A 19,155-nucleotide genomic window follows, 5' to 3' on the forward strand; every position below is an offset into this window, starting at 1 on the left:
ATTATTTATTTATTATTATAGTATGCATTAATATTTTGTAAACGTTTGATTTTTACAATTTCAGTTTTCATTTTCAAGTTTAAGTTTGAGTATTTTCTATGTATTTGTCATTTTTATTAGTATTAATAATTTTTTTAAATATTCTATTTAGCTTAATTTTTTTATTTCAGTTTAAAAATTATTTTTAGTACTTCAACTTATTTTATTTTAGTTAGTTGCCAATGCAACATTTCTAATTGTCGTTTAAAGTTTTTTAATGCTACGTTTTTATAGATAAATCTAAGGCCGCATTTACACTGCAGGTCTTGATGCACAATTCCGAATTGGTGACTATATCCGACCCGCTTACATCATCTTTTAAAAGCGACCCGTATCCGATATTTGCATTTACACTATACACTGGCGAAACAGCCCAAGACGCTCTGACCCAGAAAAGGAAGTAAAACGGCGCAATGGATGCAGACGAGATGATTATTCAATGTTTTGCTTTCTGCACTATCTTTAAAGGTCAGCAAAAAATTGCTCTAATAAGGCGGAGAAAAAAGAGGAGAGCCCTTTATCGCAATTCTTGTCCACCTGAGTTGACGTCATTCGCCTCCGTCCCTTTTTTCAATGACGTACGACTTGCATTGACTGGGGATTATCCGATTTGACCGTTTACATGGCAGACGCAAATGCACGTATCCGAATCATATCGGATGTGATATGAGTGAGGCCTGAATCCGATCTGAGGATATCGGAAATCATGCGTTTTTTTCCTGCTTACACGTTCACATGTCATATCCGGTCTGTGCCACATGAGAGGGAAAAATCGGTATTGGATCACTTGAACCATGCAGTGTAAATGGGGCCGAAATGACAAAATGAGGCCCAAAGTCTTCAAAGACTGTTTGTGGCATATCATTTTCCCTCACCTGTGTTTTCTCAATTGAAGCATTGTGTTTATCACACATGGGGCTGATCTCCATCCCCTTATCTCTTTCTCTGTCCCCCTGAGTAAAAAACTCCACCATGATGCGATCGGTCCACTGACGGTACAGCTCCAGGGGCTTTGTTGGGTTGCTCAGGTCAGCGCAATGCACCATGTTTTGAAGAACCTAAGCATTTGATTAACCATACATTTGAATTATGGACTTTTAATACGTTCAGTATAAAATGGCTTTGCTCCACAGAAGCTCAAAGTATACCTGTATGCGATCAGAATAGTTGTCCAACAGTAGCACGCCTAGACTCGTCACCTTCTTGGTCTCTACCATGGTCTTGAGGTCCGCTAACAGGTTCATATGCTTTGACATATCAGTGGCTAGTACCTGTAAGGAGTTAAATACATGGTAAATACATAAAACCACGTGTTGATTGTAGTTCTCAGGACCTCTTCATCATAGCCTCACAGATTTGTCATTGCCTCCATTTCCTCACCATGTCAATGACCATTTTGCGTAGTGACTGCCTCTGTTTCTTGGTCAGGTTCTGGAAAATGTCACAGTTTTCTTCCTGCAGCAGTTTGAAGCCAACAGCCAGGTGGTGGTTCTCCAGAACAGAGGAATCGTTGTACATAAGAGCCAGCTCTGAGTCTGAAGAAAAGTATTAGGCTCTTAGTAAACAACACAGTGTGCAACCACAATGACAAGTTGCTGTTGCTCTGCCGTGGCCACTCACTTGTGTTGATGAGGAACTGGTTGGACACTCCAGGGTGGTCCACGTCATGTATGGCACTAGCAAACATTGCAGCCAAGATCTCAAGGTCGGTGAATACGGCCTAGCAAAACAGAATTCTGCATGTGAAACACCTTGCTTCGGAGACTAATGAGCAGATGAAAAGAGTTGATTCAGACAAACCTCCAGGGCAGGGGTGGACAGCAGGACATTGGTGGACTGGACCACGTCAGCTGCATGGATGCTATTGTGGTATGCAACATCTGAGTGATAGTTCTCCTCCAATGCCATCATGTAGGTAATGAATGTGTCTACAGGAATTTTAAAGGATTTCAACAGGTCTCTTTCCTGTGGATCACAGGTTCAGGACACTTGTTATTGTGGTGGTTTGGCCAAAACTACATGAGAAAAGTTTTTTATTCCCCCTTTTGTACCTGAAAGGTTGTGTACATCGCTACCGTTAGCGGTCGGTTGCCAGAATACTCGGATATCTTGAAAATATCAACACCCCATTTGTCAAAGTCCTCTAACTCCTGCAAAAGGGAGTTGGATGCAATTAAAAACAGTATTGAACTTTGTTATAATTACTGCAGATAAACTCCATGTTAACTGTGGTGATTTTAGAGGCTGATAGGGTGTTTTACTGGCCGTGAGAGCTCACCTTGGCCAGCAGATCTTCCTGGTCAGTGCTGATGCCAAAGCGTGGGATGCTGGAAGCTGCGACACTGGAGCTGTGTGTGGGTTTCTTCACTCCACTGATCTGAGACATGGGCCGTTTTTTCTTCTCCTTCTCCTTGGTTGGCGGGGACATAATCTCCATATCATGTTGCTTCTCTGCAACACAGATACATTTTTATAACTAGACGCAATGATACAGCTCTTTAAATGAGCATTGAAAACCTGGGACAAACTAGAATTTAAACCTGGAAAAAAATGAAAGTGTTTTAAGATTTAAAACAAAGAAACGTTATGATGTAGTCACTAACCAAATCTGAAGCAAATTTGTGACACTGGCCATTTTAGGTCAATATTGTCTGCTTCCATTGATGCACAAAATGCTCTTCATGCTCAAATTCTCATTCTTGACATTCTTAAATCATGCGCTGGATAACATGGATTTGAGGAGTCCATCCAAGCTTGAGCGAATGTTGTCTTTAAAGCAGTGTTGTTACTGTTAACTAAAACTAACTATAAAATGTCTTTGGTAATTGTAATAAAGCTGAAATAAAATAAGATATAAATATTACATGGAAAAGTTAAACAAAACAAAAAAACTTAAACGAAAACTAGACAATCAATTGAAGTACAAAAATGACAACAAAAAAAAAAATGCTAAAAAGTACAAATATATATATTATTTTATTATATATATTATATATATATATATATATATATATATATATATATATATATATATATATATATATATATATATATATATATATAATATATATAATAAAATAATATATATATTTGTACTTTTTAGCATTTTCTTTTTTTTTCTTCTTCTCCATAATATTCACAATATTTTTGTGTTGTGCCAATAATAGTATATTCTGAAACATTTGTATTCAATTATTATAAATTAAATTAAAATATTAAAAAGGATTTTCACTAGTTGATTTTACCTAAGAAGGTGCTGGAGATGAACTCTGAGACCTGGTTTCCTGACTTGCTAGTCTCTGATAACTGGGTTAGCTCTCGATTCAGCATCCTTTTGAACTGTAGAACAAGACACAACAAGAAAACATGTACACTTTGAGAATTAGCATCTCCAACCTGTATTTCATTTCAATAAATCCATACAATTGATTTTCGTATTTCCATTCAATACCCAATTGAATCTTCCGAGACCAAAACATTTTTATTCAACAATATTTTTCTACAAATATGTGCTTTATGTTTCATTAAGAAAAGTTAAGGGGTTAAACATCACACGACTTGCTCAGGTCTGAATATAGTTGCATTCAGAGTGGTATAGCAGCCAACTACAGGCATCCAAGATTAGGGGCTGGACCAAGCAGGGGGAGTGCCTTTCATCTGTGTAGTGCTATTATGTAATCATACACAAGGTTTCAGAATGAAACAGTTCTGACTGAGGCAGCAAAACATACAGTAGTACTGTAGGAGCTACACACACACACACACACACACACACACACACACACACACACACACACACACACACAGTGACATCAGAAACACACCCAGACTGACATCCTCACACCAACACTCTGCACCATCTGTGATTTATAGAGTGTCAACAAGAGCATCCCTCCCAACTTCAGATAAAAACATTGCAGGAGCTTCTTCCCAGCATGATGCTGCCAAATGAAAGTGCAGAGCCGAGCATGCAGAATCACAACACAAGTCTTACCTGAACATACATCCACGACAAAGAGAGCGAGTAACTGACGTCTGGCATTTTCAGCACAAAATGAAGCTTGAACAAAACAGAAGCTCCCTCTGACCGGTGCACATGCTACAGACACGTTCTGTGCTCCGGTCCAGATTGCCTGAGCTCCCCGGTTCCACAGCAGTCTAACGGTCCACAACTCATGTGGCGGCTCTGCAGAGCTCAGCCCAGCACTGGGAGCTCCAGCTGCCATGGGCTGCCCCTGTGGCAGGCTGAGAGCGTGTGCCGCTGACTGGAGCAAGTTTGCATCGCTGCCGCATGCTCTGCTCTCCTACTCTGCCTGATTCATGTGTAAACATAGAGATCAGGCTCCTCCCAGCAGCCCCCTCTCTCCCTCCAGCAGGTAGCTCCCTACTCGCTGCCACTCGCCAGCCAATCAGATGAGTTTTGCAACAGAGACTGGGTCAGGGGGAGGCATCTGATTGGCTCTTGGCTCCACAGCACATGCAGGGGCTGGATGGGGTGGATACAAGGGGCTGGGGCTGCACCATGTGCACTTGGTTTGAAGATGAAAAGCTTTAGGAGCCTCTTCATGCTTCGCATCCACTGTCATGTTGTTGCTGGTGTTTTATTAATACTTATAACTCATGCAGTTGTTATTTATATTGAATATTGAATTAGACGTTCAATTGTTAGGGGTCATTAAGATTTATGCATTAAATTAAGTGATAGTAAAGACAGCAGCAATAATAATAGAAATGTTTCTTGAGCAACAAATCAGCATGTTAGAATGATTTCAGAAGGATCATGTGACACTGAAGACTGGAATAATGATGCTGAAAATACACTGGAATAAATAAAGTTATTTTAAATTGTAATAATATGTATATATAATAGTAATAGTATTAATTTTACATTAATGAAAACTTTCATTAATGAAAAATACAAATCTCTAAATATGTTGCAGCTTAGCTCTGCCCATGACTTGCCATTCTTACCCGATCTAGTATGAAAATATGGCACTGCAAATTTTGATGAAAAAAAAACCTGATTTAATTGACTATCTATAAATTGCAGTGCTTTTATTGTAACCTAAATACTTTGAAAGGTTTTTGCACACTCATATATATATATTTCGCCTCTGCCAGTGCAGGGTGATGCCTCAACGGGTATTAGATACGTTAGTTAGAGTGAAAACACACAAACATGTGTGTGAAAGTATGTATCTGCGTGCACGTGGCTGCTGTGTGGGTGGGCTAATCACACGTCACACAGGCAATGAAACCCCCAGCAGGAATGGGGGGAGATAGAGGGGGTGGGGGATCAGATTCATCCATGACTCCACTCTCATTCACATTTTTCAGCACATGATGGGGTCGGGGAGGGGAGCGATTCAGAACATGCATGAATTCTGATGTGTAATTCATAAGAAGGCATGGCGGGTATTTGGCTGTTGAATTGTGTAAGATTGTTATTAGTGCTCAAGGCAAGTCCCTGGGTGGAAATGGGGATATTTGAGGAACCATCTTTTATTTTAGAAGGTCTACCTTGGTGGATGCCATCTCACTGACTGAGTGGCGTGTCTTGAGAGTCTCGAGCTGTTCGAGACACCAGTCCAGCTCATCCAGAGTCTCCACTGCCAGCTTCTGAAACGGCTCCTCTGCAAAATACAGTTCATATATTCATGACTACTGAAACAAGATCATCATCATATGTAATTTAAAAAAAAGTACTGTTTTGCTTTTCTACAAGAGTTTATTGTCTAACCTGGTAGGCTTGTCTTGCACATGGATGGTGGGTAGTTTCCAGTGGTCCTCCTGTAGAGATTTATAAGATCAAGTATGACTTAAGCATTTGAACAGGGATTACACAGTTTACTGGGACTGTAAAAAGGGCTTACTTGCTCGGGACACGGTCTTGCTGATGGGTCAAAGCGGCAAAGTTGCTCCGCACAGTCCTCAAGCTGGCAAGGACCTATGAGAAGAACTTTACTTTTCTTTCTTTTTTTAGTTCCAACTTGCTTGCTTACAGCTTCATTTTTTAGCATTGCAAAAATGAATGTATTCAGTTATCAGCATTTTTTATTGTATTTTTATTGTCCAACAAAATAGATAAGCAAATCTGTGCTAGATACTTTCAGCATATTTATACAAAAACATACAGTTTATTAATAAATATGAATATACATGTTATTATAAAATATATATTTTATGCTTTAAAGGGAAATGACAATATGGAAGTCTTAATATCTTATGCAGTTTTGCTTCACAAGTACATTCATCTTGTTTTACCAATGCTTGGATATTATTACTTTAAAAAAGATTAACACTGATAAATAAAATTATTTTTGGAATGAGCAAGAGAGAAAAAAGTCACATAAAGGTGATCTAGTAAATTAAAAATTAGCTTAAAGCGCCTAGTTTGTCCTAAATTCTGCAGCTCTTTTGGAGTTTCAAAAGGACATGAAGGGTATCTGATTTCCAAAGCAATGCAGATTTCTCATCTGTCAGCATCCATATCGACAAATGCGGTATTGGATTCCTTGCCTGTTTTGTAAACTGAGTACAGTGGTGACGCAAATCCCACGTAAAGCAAGCTGCATAAGAGCGGAAGGGCTGTTCCCGCCAATGCCAAAGGCAGCACACTCCGCTTACACAAAAAAGTCACTACCGAATATTAGGAGATTAATCTCTCTTTAAAATATAGGGGGTGTAGAGTCAAACTGCCATGTTCCTTAAAAGAGTGGTTATCTGAAACCACATGACGCAAAGTCTCTAATTGCCTATTAATGTCAGACTATGCCAAGCTTTTCATTTTCATGACCCACTCTACTACTAACCTGTGCAAACGGTGTAACTATCATGTCTTCTCCATGTCTGCAAGAGAAAAAGACATGAACAAATCACAAATCAAACTCAAACATTACATACTGGAAAAGACAGCTCTTTAATCTCCCAATAATAAAAGGAGGCACATAAAATTACTTTAGGATCAGTGAAAAAGAATGACAAAGAGTTTAACTGTGGAGAATTAAGGATGTGGTTGGCTTCAGGTTACAGCACACCATCATTCAAAAGAGCAAGAGGACGGTAATACGCTTTTTATTAACATGCAGTTTGAATGGAAATAAAGAAAACAGCTCAGCATAAGGAAGGCACCTCAGACTCTCCAGTGGGATATTAGAAATCCTACATTAAAAGCTTATGGAAATACGCAATAAGAACATAGATGGGTTCAGCGTGGTCGGACAGGGTGTGTCATGCATGTGTATTTGAGGAGCAGCAGGAGAGAAGCCAAACTAGGGAACACACTGGGAATTGCGCCTTTATTCATATATTCCAAAGCCTCTTTGGTGGCATGCCGATTGCACATGGTGGTAGAGGACAGAGGGGAAGCTCTGAGGTTAGACTGGTCTTAGACACTAGGGGAGAGAACCGGCCTGGATCCTGTAATGGACTGTAATGGATCTTCTCACCGATTAAGCCAGTTGACTTCCCAGTGCTTCAAGCTCTCTTCCCTTTGAAAAGACAACAAGAGTTGGTGACCTGCGATTAATTAAGCACACTTGTTCACATCGTCCCAGCAGTTGGAGGTGGTTGTGTTCACCATGCTGGAGTTTTGTTGGGGCGGTGTGAACCAGCCTTAAGGTGTTTCGATTCGGGCGACTAGCTTTGACGCAGAGTGGAAAAATAAACTGCAGAAAAAAACAAGAATGTGGCGCCCTTTTTCCGACTTTGTGAAATCCCTGCAAACCAGAGCTGACATGCAAGCGTGCTCAGATGGAAAGAACAGCTGGAAGTGGTAATAATAAGGAGTTTTTAACCAGGGCCTTGGATTTTCCAAAATGATCGAGCAATATGATGTGATGTAATACACTATTAAAATGGTGTGTCTTGGGAGAACTGTGTTTCAGACATAATCAACCAGCTGGAGTAAGCCACATCTGTTATGAGGCAACGTTTACAGTCCTAATTAACAGAACTCTTCCAGCCACAAAACACTGTAGCTGAAGTACACACTTGTGCAGCTTGTAACACGTGAAGCTTGCAGTGAATCAAACAACATGCACATGAAAACTGAGATCTTGAAAAGTTTGGGGTTGGTAAGATTTTGGTTTTTTGAAAGTAGTCTCGTGCTCACCAAGGCAGCATTTATTTGATCAAAAATACAGTAAGAACAGTCAAATTCTGAAATATTAGTAAATGTTTTATTATATTTTAAAATGTAATTTATTCCTGTGATGGCAAAAGAGAATTTTCAGCATCGTTACTCAAGTCTTCAGTGTCACATGATCCTTTAGAAATCACTCTAATATGATGATTTGATGCTCAAGAAATTATTATTAACAATGTTCAAAACAGCTGTGCTGCCTAATATTTTTGTGGAAACCGTGTTACAATTTTTCAAGACTATAGAAAATTCAAAAGAACAGCATTTATTTGATATAGAAATCTTTATAAATGTTTTTACCATCACTTTTATTTCAATAAAATTATTTATTTAAAACAATCTTACAACAAAACTTTTGAACAGTAGTCTAAATTAAAAAACAAGGTTATTATATGAGATTTCTTGAGCAACAGTATATTAGGGGATCATGAATGAGACGAGTGATACTCACAGCTCACTGGCCGTGGATGAGTTTCGGGACATGCCCTTGGGTGAAAGGTCAAAGTCGGAATCAGAGCGATACAGGAAGGATTCCCGCCGCTGACTGTGAGGGAAATTGGCCTGCAGCACAAGGCCGGAGCCTGGACTGGCCTGGGACTCCAGAGGACTGCGGCCCACCGACAGCCCATTCTCAACATCAAAACTGAGGAAAGAGAAACAGAAAGAAAATTGAACACAATTTACCTGGGATGCAGTCTTAGCTTTTGATTTGACTTTTTTTTTACATTCCTTTCAGATCAATTGTACCTAATGTCGCCATATGCTCAACACACACCCTGTGCCAGTGACCTAAACTAGTATAGAAGGTCACTGAGACCTTGATAAAAATGGATACACACAAATGTGAACCGAGACACTCTCTTCCTGCGTCAATCCAGATGTAAGCACTAGCCCTGCGGGTTAATATGACAGAGCTTGTCATAAAGTATATCACAGTCTCTGTGATCTCCATGACTTCAAACACAAGAATACTTTTCAATGCTTCGCTAAAGCCAAGCCAGCTGCTCTGACACTACATCACTCAAGAAAAAAGAGATGGGGGTCCAAAAGTCTGAGACCACTAGTGAATACAGTTTTTAACATTATATAATTATAACATCGGCAAACTGCATGAATTTCACAAGTTTGCGTAAAGCTTGCCAATCATGTTCTTTAATAGGGGTACACCAATACTGAAATTTTGGCTGATATCGATAAGCTAAAAGGGTCCCACTTTATATTAAGTGGCTTTAACTAATATGTACTTACATAAAAAACAAGTACATTGTACTTGTGTTCATACTGTATTGCAGAACACTTTTTCTGCTATTGAGGTGGGATACGGGTAAGGTTATGGACAGGTTTGGTGGTTTAAGGGTGGGTTAAGGGGTAAGGGAAGGGTCAACAGTATAATTATAGATGTAATACAAAAATTAATTACAACTGTAATTGCATGCAGGTATTTTCAAAATATAAATACAATGTAAAAACATATATGTATACAATAAGTACATTGTATCAAATTATTAATTTAAATCTTTAAAGCCAATTCATATAAAGTGGGAAACCTAAATGTTATATTTTTGTTATGGGCGATAACTGATACATGGTCGATATTATAAAACTACATTAAAACACAAAAATATGTGCATAAAAAAAATTGTTCACAAAAAAAAAAGATAACTATAATTACTCATACAGATATGTTACACAGAAACTCACTCTGGAAGAGATGGCGCTCTTAAAGTAGCCATGAAATCAAAATTGACAATTCTTATTTTTTATGCAGTATTATAGTGTTTATCATAAATGATTTATCTGTGCACTTCATTCTTTTATTTTTTTTAAATTCATGTGCCATCATAATCTTTAATCAAAAAACATGAACCTGTCCTCCCCCTATCGAAACAACTTCTGTTCCTGTCATCTGCTATGGCGCGAGGGCGGACCTATCGCGGTTTGTCTCGATTCTGCCTCCATTTTGTTAGCAACACCAACTTCCACTGATCTAATCAATTTCCAAAGGATGAAATCAAGCCCCATCCTAAATTTTTTCCCTCATTTCCGAAGCCGTTTCACTTGGATACACGTCACAATAGGTAAAAAAAGAACAATCGCAACTTCCGTTTACCAGCTAATATGGTGCCAATATATTGTGCACCCAGCATGATTTGAGACGATCCAAAGAGCATCTTGTGCTTCAATAGAAGCAAAAACATCTGACCAATTGTGTAAAGAATCACATGATCACTGTCATAAATACACATTTGAGCAGTGACCCAGAAATAGTGCAGATTTTCATAAACATTAAAAAAGAAATCCTAAAAGGTTCTATTATTAAATTCCAGGTTTTTTTTATACACTGCTGTATACAGCAACACTGGCAGAATGTCAAAACAGCTACAGGATTCGACCTCATTCCACAGACAGATATAGTACGTCTGTTATGGTGAAAGTGAATGAGAGAAATGCATTTGAGATTTCGTCCTCCTCTAAGCCACAGTCTGAGTGCCGTGAATCTGTCCGTCTCAGTGACAGATTCAGGTTTTGTGGAGTGGGTAAGACCTCCTGAGACACGGAGGCAGCGAAGCTCTGAATGGGCTGCGTTCTTCAAGGTCAATGTGATGCAGGAATGCGAAGCCAAAAATAGCCTTGGCTCATTGACGTGGAAGCATGTGAGAGACCTAAAAATAACCTCCTCAGGTAAAGCCAATTCCCAATCAAACTAGCACAAAATTGACACAAAGCACATATAGTAATTTCATTTATCAATAGCCCTGCCTCTGTTGCTTCTGTAACGATCCATTGCTAATGAAGGTATTCATCTACAGTGTATTATTAGGTTAGTGTGAAGGAGAGAAACAACATTGGCCAATGGCCATTTTTTTTTCTTCTATTTTTGGGAGAGAAGGAAAAGCATTGCCTAAATTTATAAAAAACAATTATTTATAGTCCCTGTTGTTCTAGTTCCAACACATAATACTGCAGTTTATGTTGATTAAGTTCAATTATGACCAAATGCACCATATATATTCAGCTTTTTTAACACGTGCAATCTGTATGCTTTATTAATCTTTTTATCTGCACATCCTTAACATGTGAGTGTATTAAATATTTTTGAAAGTGATGGTGCTTTGAATGTTCTGTAACATTTATGTGGTCATCTATATTATATATATATGCAAAAGCCTCTTAGTCCATCTGAGGTTTTTCTTTAAAATAAGCATTTTTGTCAGGCTTCTTTGTATAGGTTTCTACCTAAGTACCGGTACTTCTGAATGGGAAAATTATTATTACTATGATACATTTTTACACATATTTTCCCCCTTTACTTTTCCCATGACTGCAGTTTAAAAACATGCACATCACCCTGCAAAACACGTGAATTTGTAAGGTGTAGTACTCATCCAGCTGAATTAAGTTAAATCTGAATCTCTTCTGCATGTCCTCATTCACATCTTTCACAGATGTTGCATGAGGACAAGACGGATGTCTCTTACACTGTATTATATAATCAACCCGGTACACCCTATTCATGTGCCCACATTACAGGAGCGAGAGAAATATAGACAGAGCGAGAGAGCAGCACTGTGAATGGACCAAAACACACATACACATTAGCGCATCTCTTTAAGTCACTCTACTGTACATTCTGGCGTGAGGGGACACCGCATCCAGCTCTAAAAATACCTGTGCTTGGGGCAGAGGCTGTCGCTTCCACTTCGTTTCTGCTTCCGTCCCTCATCTTTACTGCTGTTTCTCCTATGGGTCCCTGTGCACACTCAGAGCGAGGCACTTCTGCAGTGCTGCTGCTATAAATAGCCCGTCCCTGTGCGAGGGATCCGAGCAGAAGCGCTATATTTAGAACAGCAGGTAGCCTCAGATTCTTCCCCCCATTCATGAATATTTATGGAGATTTCTACTGTGCTATTTTTGGCCCACACATCTATCCACCCACACATTTCCATGTTGCCATTTTAAGACATCCTCCGTCAAAGGGAATGTGGGAATTTCATCATTCAGTGAAGCTGCATTTTTAATGCTGTTTTTATACTGCATGTGGAAACTACATCAGTGCATATAGGCATATAAGCCAATCACAGTTTAACAGTTGGTGGGAAGATACCACCAAAATTCAAATATTTGATTTCTCTGATTATTATTATTAATGCAATATTGTACCAGTGCATTGAACATTGCTGAAATGATGCACATCACATTGGAAATACAAATAAAAATGTCTTATTAAAATAAAAAATATTTATCTCACAGGTGAACATGAGAAATGTCCCAACTCAAGGGAAATACTGATCCTCATTTTGCCTAGTTCTTTGTGTTAGCTTTCAATAGCTACATGTAAATTTAGTCATCTAAATTTAAGTGCATAAGATATATGATTAGTATCACAGTTTTTCTATACTAAAATACACTATACAGTTAAATTTTACTTTTTTTAGTGAACTATCCCTTTAACAGTGTTCACATGCACTGTATTGACAATTGCCCACATCATCTTTCCCACCAATGAGTCCAGACGGGTTAGATAAACTGGTCCTTGTTACCAGTCTTTGTGCTTGCAGTGCTGTGGAAAATAATGGGCTGTTTTCTGGGAATAGGATGCCTCCTGTGGCTCATGATAGAATAGGCATGTATGAAGCTGGCCTTTTCAGTCAAGACATGATGACAGAAGAGTACAAGCGTATGAGCCTTAATATGTATATTTTTCTGTTGATATGAAAAATTGGATCTATATAGCGGGTGAATTATGTATATGATGTACATCGATCAGGCATAACATTATGACCAGGTGAAGTGAATAATGATTATCTCTTCATCATGGCACCTGTTAGTGGGTGGGATATATTAGGCAGCAAGTGAACATTTTGTCCTCAAATTTTATGTGTTAGAAGCAGGAAAAATGGCCAAGCGTAAGGATTTGAGCGAGTTTGACAAGGGCCAAATTGTGATGGCTAGACGACTGGGTCAGAGCATCTCCAAAATTGCTTCCCCCTCTTGGGGGGTGTTCCCAGTCTGTAGTGGTCGTTGCCCAAGGAAGTAACAGTGGTGAACCGGTGACAGGGTCATGGGTGGCCAAGGCTCATTGATGCACGTGGGGAGCGAAGGCTGGCCCGTGTGGTCTAATCAAACAGACAGGCTACTGTAGCTCTGTAGGGTTAGTTCACCCAAAAATGAAAATTCTGTCATTAATTACTTACCCTCATGTCGTTCGACACCCGTAAGACCTCCGTTCATCTTCGGAACACAAATGAAGATATTTTAGTTGAAATCCGATGGCTCAGAAAGGCCTCCATTGGCACAATGCACTGTACACTCTCAAGACCCATAAAAGGTACTAAAGATGTCGTTACAAAGTCCATCTCACTACAGTGGTTCTACAATCATTTTATGAATCGACGAGAATAGTTTTTGTGCACAAAAAAAACCTAAATAACGACTTATATAGTGATGACCGATTTCAAAACACTGCTTCGAAGCGTTATGAATCAGTGAGTCGAATCATGATTCGGATCACGTGTCAAACCGCCAAACTGCTGAAATCACGTGACTTTGGCGATCCAAACCGCTGAATCGACTCACTGATTCATAACGCTTCGAAGCTTCATGATGCTGTGTTCTGAAATCGGTCATCACTATATAAGTCGTTATTTAGGTTTTTTTTGTGCACAAAAACTATTCTCGTCGATTCATAAAATGATTGTAGAACCACTGTAGTGAGATGGACTTTGTAACGACGTCTTTAGTACCTTTTATGGGTCTTTGTGCCAATGGAGGCCTTTCTGAGCCATCGGATTTCAACTAAAATATCTTCATTTGTGTTCTGAAGATGAACGGAGGTCTTATGGGTGTCGAACGACATGAGGGTAATTAATTATTGACAGAATTTCCATTCTTGGGTGAACTAACCCTTTTAAACTGGTTCTGATAGAAAGGTGTCAGAATACACAGTGCATAGAAGTTTGTTGCGTATGGGGCTGCATAGCCACAGACCAGTCAGGGTGCCCATGCTGACCCCTGTCCACCGCCGAAAGCGGCAACACTGATGTTATGGAAGTAATGGAAGGAGGTGACCTGGCTGGTCCGATGAATCACGTTTTCTTTCACATCACGTGGATGGCCATGTGCGTGTCCGTCGCTTACCTGGGGAACACATGGGACTAGGATGCACTATTGGAAGAAGGCAAGCCAGCAGAGGCAGTGTGATGCTTTGGGTAATGTTCTGCTGGGAAACTTTGGGTCTTGCCATCCATGTGGATGTTACTTTGAGACGCGTACAACCTACCTAAGCATTGTTGCAGACCATGTACACCCTTTCAAAAACGGTAACAATATTCCCTGGTGGCTGTGGGCTCTTTCAGCAGATAATGTGCCCTGCCACAAAGCAAAAATGTTTCAAGAATGGTTTGTGGAGCGCGACAATGAGTTTGAGGTGTTGATTTGGCCTTCAAATTCCCCAGATCTCAATCTAATCGAGCATCTGTGGGATGTGCTGAACAAACAAGTCCGATCCATGGAGGCCCCACCTCGCAGCTTACAGGACTTAAAGGATCCGCTGCTAACATCTTGGTGTCAGATACCACAGCACACCTTCAGGAGTCTAGTAGAGTCCATGCCTAGACGGGTCAGGGCTGTTTTGGCAGCAAAAACGATGCTATGATGAACTATATGCCTTTCTCTACTGACGTTCTAAGTTGTTCAAAGCATTTCTAAGGATGCTGATTTTTAGAAGGCGGACAGAGATGGCGAACGATTGTGTAAAATTAGCAACGCATTATTAGCTGTTTGAGTCAAGCAAAAGGCTAATCATATTAACTACCGTTATGTGTCCGACGTGTAAAGTGTTTACTACAGTAAAGTTGTCCGACAGTAAAGTGGATCTCTGAGCGCATACTAAATGAAACAAGGGTGTAGAGTTACATTCAAGCTATTTTAAGGCTTGAAGAATTTGTTTTCACAGGAAAAAAAACTTTTAAATGTGTCATTTTGGTGATCAAATATGAGTTTTAAGGGATACAATTATTGACTGCAGGGGGACTTAAGATCATATACTGTACTTGTACTCTTTTCTTTTGTTATATATTAATAATAGTAGTAGTAGTAATAATAATAATAAATGAATACAATATTAAAAACAATATTTATATAACTAAAAAGCTATAAAAATTCTAAACAAGTAGTATCATTGATCAGTCTGTAAACATAAACAACTGTGTCAAACAACTATAAAATCAAATGCAGCTGAATTTAAAGTTTAATAGTTTCTGGAAACAGGTTTCAGGATGTTACATATAGCATCTGGTGTGTTCTAGAGCTTTACATAAACAAAGCATTGAGAATTAAACAGGTTAGTGCTACTGTAACCAGTCAATTTCAAAAGCTAGGAAAACATTTTTACTTTCGACTTAATAATTAGTCCAATTGAATGTGGGAACATTTACATTTTTACTCAAGCATGTTTTTGCCTTGAGTACAAGTCTGACACGGTATCATTTTACACCCCTGGCTTTAACTCAGCTCGTCATCGCCTTCAGGAAACGGTTGAAATTGATTCTAAGTGGAGGCCAACTCGCTACAAAGGCTTCGAGCAGAATCTTTCAGACGTTTAAAGAGCACCTCCAGTGTGAGGAGTAAAAGAGCTGTTACTAAATCCTCTACAGTCGTATGACATGCTGCATGTTGACTGTCAGTATCTAAACACTTGACACCCAGCATGCGTCACGAGACACTGGTGCTACGTCAGTCCTAATCCGGGCACATTACCAGCCCAGCCTGCATGTCCCACCCGGGTCCTAGCCTACACCAGCCTAATTGCAGCACAATCATTAATCTACAGTCAAAACATCTTACGAAAAGCAAGAAAGCCGGCCCCACATCGAGGCATGTTTGTTTATATGCTTTAATGCCGCATTTTATGTAAAGACGAGAAGAATAGAGGCGGAGCCACGAGTTCATCTGAATCTTTTGTAGTCGTTTAGTCTCATAGTTGAATAACCAGTCCACTGGGACGCAGCCAGAAGGCTGTTCATCCTGTTCCTCTCTCCATTGTTTCTAATCAACAAGAAAAAATGGCATTTAAGAGAGCCACAACATCAAATGACGTCAATGAACACCCATGGGCCCGGACATACATGAACATACCACAGGAGATTTGGAAGACAGCTGTTGCCTTACAAATAAAATGGTTGCACAACACCAAAAGTTGAACATGAGAGCGCTGTAGAGAGATTAAAAGCACAGTTAACCACAAGTGAACATGCATTTGAGTTCTAAAAAGACCCTTCTTGGTGCTTCACGTTGAGATTGAAGTCTCAAAGAAGCACAACGGGAGACGTTACCGATCTGATGAGGTGGTTAATTACAGGGTCATCCAGCAGGTCACATACTCGTGCGTAGACACTGCGGGCAGAGGATGTGTCCTCGATTGTTTAATCACCGTTTCTGTGCATGCTGCCTTTTCCTAATTGTGCACATAAAATGTGGAGCACATCCATACCGGTAAGAGCCGCAGAGATTGTATAAAGATTTCTGAGGCACAATAGGGTGCTCAGAGAGAGGGAAGAGAGAGAGAGAGAGAGAGAGAGAGAGAGAGAGGGAAAGAGAGAGGGAGGTAGTGCTGTGATCTCAGCTTTCCACTGAACATTTATGGTCAAGATTAAAAATAAGCTTGGTTTGTCTCTGATTTAGACTGACATTTTAAAACATGAGTGGGGGTTAGCCAGAATTAAGTCATAGACATTTGAAGGCGCATTACACAGATATTTCCACATACATTTTCCTGCTCAGAAGCAAACTGGTGGTGACTTTAAAATACGTTCATGTTACAGAAAAGAGTGCTTCCGATCACAAAAAAACGACCCTTAGTTGTTATAGTTAGTGCAAATACACTTAATGTGGGCACTTTCAGCCTTGTTAATTACCTGTTAATGCAATAAAATGAGCTGTCTGCACTGTAAACATTTGAAAACTATATTTTTCTACTTTAATATTTACTTTCATTGGTGTATACTAATTTAGTTCAGCATAAAATAATATATTAATGCACTACCATTACATTTTTTTTTTAATAATCTCTTACGCTCACCAAGACTGCATTTGTTTTATAAAAATACAGTAAAAACAGTAATATTTTGAAATATTACACTTTAAAACAACCGTTGTCTATTTGAATATATTATAACATGTAATTAATTCCTGTGATGGCAAAGCTGAATTGTTCAGTGTCACATGATCCTTCAGAAATCATTCTAATATGGTGTATAATTTGACATTCAAGAAACATTTCGTATTATCATCAATGTTGAAATGAAATTTTTTTGAGGATTATTTGATGAATAGAAAGTTCAAAAGAACAGCATTTATTTGAAAGAGAGTTACAAGTCAAAAGATTCCTTGCTGAATAAAAGTATTAATTTCTTTAAAAACAAAACTTTCAACAGTATTTTATTTCTGACTAATATTAAATATTTGATTTGCATGCTACATGATGCACACTGTTTGCAGTGTGTACGATCCTGCATAAAAAAACACTACATTTGTAAATCAACACTTATTAACCCCTTAACTGTCATCCCCCTTTTTGAGAATAGATATGAAAATGCACTATCCAAATTTAAAGGGCTTTAATTCAAGAATGCTTTGGAATATAGACCTAAATTTGGACTTGTATTAAAGAAGACACTCGGCAGATTATTGCTGAAGTGAAATATGAAAGTATAAAAAAGTTATTTACTGTAAATGAAAAATACTGTACTAAATATTTTTTTCTTTTATATATATATACAGTGAGGAAAATAAGTATTTGAACACCCTGCTATTTTGCAAGTTCTCCCACTTAGAAATCATGGAGGGGTCGGAAATTGTCATCGTAGGTGCATGTCCACTGTGAGAGACATAATCTAAAAAAAAAATCCAGAAATCACAATGTATGATTTTTTAACTATTTATTTGTATGATACAGCTGCAAATAAGTATTTGAACACCTGAGAAAATCAATGTTAATATTTGGCACAGTAGCCTTTGTTTGCAATTACAGAGGTCAAACGTTTCCTGTAGTTTTTCACCAGGTTTGCACACACTGCAGGAGGGATTTTGGCCCACTCCTCCACACAGATCTTCTCTAGATCAGTCAGGTTTCTGGCCTGTCGCTGAGAAACAGTTTGAGCTCCCTCCAAAGATTCTCTATTGGGTTTAGGTCTGGAGACTGGCTAGACCACTCCAGAACCTTGATATGCTTCTTACAGAGCCACTCCTTGGTTATCTTGGCTGTGTGCTTCGGGTCATTGTCATGTTGGAAGACCCAGCTTCAACCCATTTTCAATGCTCTAACTTAGGGAAGGAGGTTGTTCCCCAAAATCTCGCAATACATGGCCCCAGTCATCCTCTCCTTAATACAGTGCACTCACCCTGTCCCATGTGCAGAAAAACACCACCAAAGCATGATGCTACCACCCCCATGCTTCACAGTAGGGATGGTGTTCTTGGGATGGTACTCATCATTCTTCTTCCTCCAAACACGTTTAGTGGAATTATGACCGAAAAGTTCTATTTTGGTCTCATCTGACCACATGACTTTCTCCCATGACTCCTCTGGATCATCCAAATGGTCATTGGCAAACTTAAGACTGGCCTGGACATGTGCTGGTTTAAGCAGGGGAACCTTCCGTGCCATGCATGATTTCAAACCATGACGTCATTAGTGTATTACCAACAGTAACCTTGGAAACGGTGGTCCCAGCTCTTTTCCTTTTTTCACGAGGCTGCTTGGCAATGTCCCCGTAGCCCTTTCCAGCCTTGTGGAGGTGTACAATTTTGTCTCTAGTGTCTTTGGACAGCTCTTTGGTCTTGGCCATGTTAGTAGTTGGATTCTTACTGATTGTATGGGGTGGACAGGTGGCTTTATGCAGCTAACGACTCCAAACAGGTGCATCTAATTTAGGATAATAAATGGAGTGGAGGTGGACATTTTAAAGGCAGAC

At 39.2% G+C, this 19,155-nt stretch overlaps 1 protein-coding gene across 10 annotated transcripts in view; it reads right to left on the minus strand.

The window, feature by feature from the left end:
- Positions 1 to 19,155, minus strand: part of pde4ca (phosphodiesterase 4C, cAMP-specific a) — a gene marked incomplete at its 5' end in the record, with an annotated part of 50,352 nt that overhangs the window by 3,040 nt on the left and 28,157 nt on the right. For 4 of the 10 annotated variants that reach the window (XM_079819806.1, XM_079819808.1, XM_079819813.1 and 1 more), the window contains 14 exons: positions 915 to 1,097; positions 1,188 to 1,310; positions 1,420 to 1,574; positions 1,660 to 1,759; positions 1,840 to 2,004; positions 2,091 to 2,189; positions 2,318 to 2,490; positions 3,285 to 3,378; positions 5,560 to 5,672; positions 5,780 to 5,829; positions 5,913 to 5,986; positions 6,852 to 6,888; positions 7,488 to 7,529; positions 8,634 to 8,825. In XM_079819806.1, the coding sequence (XP_079675932.1) occupies positions 915 to 1,097; positions 1,188 to 1,310; positions 1,420 to 1,574; positions 1,660 to 1,759; positions 1,840 to 2,004; positions 2,091 to 2,189; positions 2,318 to 2,490; positions 3,285 to 3,378; positions 5,560 to 5,672; positions 5,780 to 5,829; positions 5,913 to 5,986; positions 6,852 to 6,888; positions 7,488 to 7,529; positions 8,634 to 8,825 (1,600 nt within the window). Of the gene's footprint in view, positions 1 to 914; positions 1,098 to 1,187; positions 1,311 to 1,419; positions 1,575 to 1,659; positions 1,760 to 1,839; positions 2,005 to 2,090; positions 2,190 to 2,317; positions 2,491 to 3,284; positions 3,379 to 5,559; positions 5,673 to 5,779; positions 5,830 to 5,912; positions 5,987 to 6,851; positions 6,889 to 7,487; positions 7,530 to 8,633; positions 8,826 to 11,851; positions 11,951 to 19,155 lie in introns of those variants that run through there. The other 6 variants (XM_079819809.1, XM_079819810.1, XM_079819814.1 and 3 more) reach the window with 3 other exon arrangements.

Source organism: Gobio gobio (genome assembly GCF_949357685.1).
Source record: "Gobio gobio genome assembly, chromosome: 6".
Lineage (NCBI taxonomy): Eukaryota > Metazoa > Chordata > Actinopteri > Cypriniformes > Gobionidae > Gobio > Gobio gobio.